The sequence below is a fragment of the Dioscorea cayenensis genome, chromosome 9, assembly GCF_009730915.1.
Source record: "Dioscorea cayenensis subsp. rotundata cultivar TDr96_F1 chromosome 9, TDr96_F1_v2_PseudoChromosome.rev07_lg8_w22 25.fasta, whole genome shotgun sequence".
Lineage (NCBI taxonomy): Eukaryota > Viridiplantae > Streptophyta > Magnoliopsida > Dioscoreales > Dioscoreaceae > Dioscorea > Dioscorea cayenensis.
Genome location: NC_052479.1, coordinates 29,044,876 through 29,051,648, shown reverse-complemented (window position 1 = coordinate 29,051,648; position 6,773 = coordinate 29,044,876). Strand labels below are relative to the sequence as shown.

General features: G+C 32.9%; 1 protein-coding gene across 1 annotated transcript; it reads right to left on the bottom strand.

The window, feature by feature from the left end:
* Positions 1 to 533: 533 nt before the first annotated feature.
* Positions 534 to 2,054, bottom strand: LOC120268648. The gene has a single exon (XM_039275957.1). The coding sequence runs from the start codon at positions 2,052 to 2,054 to the stop codon at positions 534 to 536; it is 1,521 nt and encodes a 506-aa protein (XP_039131891.1).
* Positions 2,055 to 6,773: the final 4,719 nt, after the last annotated feature.

The following is a 6,773-nucleotide window of genomic DNA, read 5'->3' as shown; positions in this document are numbered from 1 at the left end:
AAAGGACATCAAATTTTTGAACAAAACAAGTTCCCCATAAAATTCTTTAAAACAAATTACATCTAACACCAACTTTTTTTAACATCAACTAAAATAATACATATGCTCATTAATGCAAAAACACACTAAACTTCTAAAAAACAACATTCTCCAAATAACACAAATAACAACCTCAAACTCCATTCTCAACATCAACCTGAAAAATGAAAATGAATTTGCAATTAGATCTTAAAAATAAATGAAATCATTATAGGAAAGACAACATGGAGAAAGATTGAAACTCATAATCAATAACTAACAAAAAATGAGAAAATGAAGATATACATGTTTAAGTATCAATTGTGGAACATCCAACTCATTGGTTTTGATTCTCCCTTCTAATTTTCTTAGGCCTCCCACTTCTTTTTACTGTTGGTGGCACAAAAGCATTGTATCCTCCCCTTGATCTTGATCTTCCCCTAAATAAAATATTTCTTTTGTTAAAAATGAGTATGGCATGAATTTATTGAAGCCCCTAACTAAATATTCATTGCTTACCTGTAGGCTTGTTGAACACTAGATGATGAAGTCATAGATTGCATTGAAGGATCACTTTCTTTCTCTGGCTCTTTACATTTTTTTGCATGATTACCAAATGATCCACACCTTTTGCATTTGTGCCTACCTTTCTTGACTTCATCAAAATCTTTGATCCTATTTTTCCTAGGCCTACCAGCTGGCCTCCTTGAGATAGGTGGTAGTAAAGACTCACCATCACCAGTAATGACCCATTCATTAATATCAGGCATAGGTGCAACCTCCATTTGATAGGTTGCTTTATATTTGTCTACTGAAAAATAATCATCAACATAATCTTCCCACTTTGCTCCTCTGATGGAATGGATAAAAGCAAGGGCATGCATACATGGTATACCTGATACTTGCCATCTTCTGCATGTACATTTTCTCTCATTGAGTACCACTTCACATCTCTTGTCTTTATATGATACTTCTGCCTTATAGTCAGTGCTTCTTCTGACATGATATTCAGTTAAACACATACTTGATTCCTTGACATTTTTTACTACAAATGGAACAACTTTCCTTTTCCATCTAGCTGCCAAAGTCCTTCTTTTATCCATCATCTCCATAATTTTTTGCCTGACAGTATCAAGTAAATCCAACACTGGCCTGTGTCTTGGATCTGCAACCCATGCATTGAAGCTTTCAGAGATATTGTTTGTGATGTAATGACACTTGGCAATAGTCCCAAATTGAGATCTACTCCAAATTTCACGCCTTTTCTCCAAGTCTAAGAACCATTCATATGCCCTCATATTTATTGTTTTCAAACTTTCTAGAGAAGAAATGTAGCTTGTTGTAGTAAATGCATTTGCAGCTGACCAAACAATCTTCTGTAATATATTCCCAGCAAACTTCTTCTTGAAGTTCTTGTATAAATGTCTCACACATGTCCTGTATTCAGCAAGAGGATATATCTTAGAAATTGCTTCCTCTAACCTCTTCTGCCTGTTTGAAGCCAAAACCAATCCATTAGGCATTCCAATTGCTTCATACAATGCACTGAGAAACCATGTCCATGATTCAATATTTTCTGACTCTACAATCCCATAGGCCACTGGAAATAATCTGTTAGCACCATCAATTGAGGTTGCAGCTAGCATGACGCCTTTGTACTTGCCTTTTAGATGACATCCATCTAGGCCCAAGAAAGGCCTACACCCAATCAAGAAGCCCACACTGCAAGCACCAATGCTAATAAATATTCTTCTAAAATGCCATCCATCATGTTGTTGAATCCTATCAATTTTCACCATAGTGCCATGGTTTCTTCTAACCAACTCTTCTTTGAATGCCATCATCTTCGAATAAGAGTTGTCCCAACAACCATGAATAATAGACATTGCAATCTCCTTTCCCCTCCGCACTCTATGGTAAGGCAAGGCCACGTGATATTTTTCCACTAGTCTTCTTCTTAATTCAGATGGTGCCACTTCACCCTCATTTCTAAGCCACTCAATAACTCTATCTGCAACCCAATTTTTAGTAGCCATTTTGTTCCCACTTTTGTTTACTGAACTACATGAATGCTCTCCTTACATTGTCTTGATTTGAAATACATTTTCTTCCGACAGTCTAGATGCATGAACTCTCCATGAGCAATCTTCAGAAGCACATCTTGCTGTTACTCTTCTTTGGTCACTTTTAATATAAGTTATTGAGAACTCTCTCAATATAGCAAAATGTTGTAAACATCTTCTATAATGATAGACATCTTCAAACTTTCTTCCAACTTCTATAATGGGATTTTCTTCATCAACTTCATAAATCACACCTTTAAAGGCATCAACATGTTTGTCATCATCGGAGTCACTACTATTATAAAGAGAATGATAACTTTTTTCACTTTCAACCTCCATATCTTCATCAACTCCTGTAGAGACACTATCCTCATCACTACCTACATAGTCCTCATCTGATTCATCTTCATCTGCCTGTTGAATTTCATTTATGATTCTTGGTTTAGTTTCAATTGGATCATATGAGCTTCCTTCTATTTGATGCACTTGGTAACTTTGCTTTCGTAGGCCATATCTTGTTCCCTCATTTGCTTTTTCCAACCCCCCTTGTACTGCAATAGGTGTAACATCATCCAACACCACATAAATCTCACATGTTTTATCTTCTTTGCACATATCTAATGCATGTAGAAGATCTGAATCAGTGATGATTTCAACAAACTCCCTTGGCTCCACACCTCTTATGATGCACCAATACTTTGGAATTTGGTTGATATCCCAAGAAAAGCATGATAAATCTTCTTCTAGTGTCTTCAAGTTGTAGAAATCTATATCTATCACCATTGTCTTCGCCTTCCCAAACAATATTTTCTTTTAGCATCCCCATGGTTCTTGAAATATCCACCATATTTAAACTTGAGTCTTAATGTAGAAGAACTTTCCATTGTATGAAATGATCTGCCAATAATCAACATATACCATTAGGATGAAATTCTATGACCATGCTAAAAAGCAAGAAAATTGAGTACAGTTGGCAACACTTTCTAACTAAAGTGTACATGAAAGGATATACAATCTTCAAATAGTTGCAAACACAAAATTAAAGAAACTTTGGATTAAAAACATCACCAAGATCACAAAAACATTACCATGTTCAACAACACAAACATGGTTTTTGAATTAGTGAAGCATGAAGGCATTTCTATATAGTCAAGCATTAACAAAGACACATAGAAAGAATCAAAACTTGAAACATTATAGAATTTTATTAACTTCTCATGGTTCTTAAGTGTTGCTCATAATTTATTAACTTCTCATAGAATTTTATTAACTTCTCATTCATGCAGTTTTTGAATCAATTTTAGAAAGTATTTGTGGAGGTGTGCCTATTATATGTTGGTCAAGTTTTGCTGAATCCAAGGAAATGCCAATCATTTTCACAATCGAACTTCAATTCAAAGTTGCATGTGTAGTGTTGTGCTTGTGCTTGTGATCACCAAAAACAAAATATCTGAGACACATCTGAACTTGCAATAAAAAGTCTAATTTTTTATGTGAACTCTTTTGGATTTGTTAAGCATGAGTTTTATTGATATACTAATTTCTATTAATCCAAAGATGCAGGGACAGAAATGCTTTTCAATAGAAGAAGTCTTGTGATGGTCCAGTTTGCTTCTATATGGAGTCCTTGATTGAAGGCATCTAGAATGGCAACCATTATATAAAAATGAATTATTTTTGTTCATATGGGAGGACATAACCACCTACCAAAAAGGACATTACCACAAGATACATATAACATAAACTAAATATTATGCAATTTAAATTTAGAGGAAGGTTTTACAGGTGATTTTTATATTCTTCTACTTCATTACTTTAAATTATGTTATTTTACCACAAGATACATATAACATAAACTAAATATTATGCAATATAAATTTAGAGGAAGGTTTTATCCACTAAAGAGTCTCTCAAAACAATAAAAAGAATATATATATAATCAAAGTTCAGCAGTTACCTAGTTATAGGAAGGGAACAATTGTCAAAAAACTTTGTCCCAAGAAGCAGAACAACAATAAACACTATATTTCCCAACAAAACATCTAGAAATACCTGCAACAAAGACAAGTTGAGCAAAATATGAGAAATTAATTAAATGAGATCAATCCAAAGCTCAAACTAATTATCATCACTCTCTGCACTTAGGCATTGACAAGAAAGAGTTCCCATAATCATAAATAAATCTCTTCAAAAGTAATAAAGAGTTCCCATAATCATAAATAAACCTCTTCAAAAGTAATAGTCCGACTGCAAAATGTCAAGGTCTTCAAGATAATAAATGAAATGGATCTCATTAACCAAAAACACAGGTGACCATCTCTTTGATTACTAAACCATGGAGCTAATTAACAATCACTCACTCAGCAAAAGCAATAAATCTTCAAAAAAGAAAAAGGAAAAATAAAACGGATCTGGCAAAACAAAAAAGACTCAACAGAATCGGTTCACAAATAACAAATTCCAACACACTAAATCATGGGAAAATAATTCAAAAATAATATAAAAACAACAAAATGCTCATCCCGACCTGGTCCATGGAGCTAATTAACAATCACTCACTCAGCAAAAGCAATAAATCTTCAGGAAAAGGAAAAAAATAAAAAGCGGATCCGGCAAAACAAAAAAGACTCAATAGAATCGGTTCACAAATAACAAATTCCAACACACTAAATCATGGGAAAATAATTCAAAAATAATATAAAAACAACAAAATGCTCATCCCTACCTGGTCATCTTGTAACTCTAGAACCCCTACTGACCAAGAATAAAAGATCACAGAAAAGAGGGAAAAAAAAGGGCAAATTAGATTCAACCTTCAATAATTGGGAAACTAAGAAACTGAGAGAGCGATGGGGAAGAAAGGATGGAGAAGCCCTCAGACCGCCATTAACGAGCGAGCAGCGATGGAAGAGATCATCCAACGGCGCCGGTGAACGACGAAGATGGCATGGCTTGACAGAAGGGTTCTTGTTTGGAAGAAAATGGGAAAGAAAGAGTTAAGGGTAATTACGTAATTTTATTAAGTTGGGTTAAGTGGGAACTATGGTTAATTCCATAAACCTTAACAGTGGCTAACGGTAACTAACGATAAGGATATATAAGTAAAAAAATTACTATTATGGGGCTATGCAAGTAAATAGTATTTTTATAGGGGTATTTAAGCAATTTTATGATTTTGCAGGGGTAGGCAAGCAATTTTCCTTTTAAAAAATCAAATATTTCCTAAAAAAATTAAATTTAAATAAATTTAAAAATCATCCATTAATTAAATTAAATTAAACAATTTAAAAATATTTTTTAATGATAATTTGAAAATACATTCTTAGTTTTTAACCTTCTTGTTATTCATAATAATTTCTGGTTATTCGATGCAGTTCCTGGTTATTCATAATAGTTTCTGTTTATTATGTTATTCATTAATAATCCATTAAAAATATTTCTTGCTAAATAAATAAAAAATTTATCTATTAATATCCGTTATTTAAATCAAATACTTACTTAAAAATAGATATCCAAAACTTTACATATCCTTATCCCTCTAACCAAACACCAAACAATCTTTATCCTTACTATTAAATCCCTCCTTCCAAACACTTAAACATGGATATTCCCATCCATGGAATATTATATCCCACTATCCAAACACTACCTTAATGAGGTAGATGAAACTTCAAATAGTTAAACATTATGGGATCTTTTTGAAAATATTTTTACATGTTTATGACGTTTTCATCTTCAATATGGACGGTGGAGATTAAGTTTGAGGTTCATCTACCTCATAAAAATATGAATGAAATCCCCATGACCGGCTTAAGATATATATATATATATATATATGAACCAAGAGAGAAAAATTCAATACAATGCATGGCATGAAGACATGCATGAATTATATTAATTTTGGTTCATGTTTGCACACTAGTATAGCCAAGAAGAAGAAATGATGCATGTGGGCATAGCATGATAGATGAATCATGCTTGATTTCTTAAGCAAAAGATGCATGCATACTATAGTTCATCAAAGAAATAGTTGTGCATGCCATTGCATTGGACATGCAAAAATATAGAGATGTCATCTATAAGTGGCACCCATCATGAAAGAGATTTACATGGGATGACAAAGATTTTCTTTTAAGAAAAGTTTAGGCATTTTTTGCATGGGATTGGCAACCAATATATATATATATATATATATATATATAAGAGCATGCATGGATTTTTTACTTTGTATGGAATTTCATCGCTACCTTATTGGAATGGGGGCACAAAATGGAGCTGCTTTATGACTCTACCTATACATGTCATATAAATAAAATAAAAAATAAAAAAAAATTCCATGATTAGTAAGCTTCACTCCTAGTCAATAATTAGATTAAATGGGGCAAGCCATCAAATCTCATTGAAATTGAAGATAGAGAAGATGTCAACGAAGTCAAGAAAACTTTCTTGAAACATTTTTCTCTCTGCTCAAAGCTTTTTACTCCGAGAATCTTCTCTTTTTTTCTTAGACATCATTTAGAGAATTATTTTTTTCCTACTAGTTGAGTAGTTAATTTGAGAGAACCTTGACATGTGAGGTATGAGCATAATTCAATAATTTTTTTTTCGGGAAAGACCACCATTTGCCCATGTGGATCTTAACAAATTTTTACTTAAGAAGGTTTTTTTTACTTACTCAAATATATATTTTTT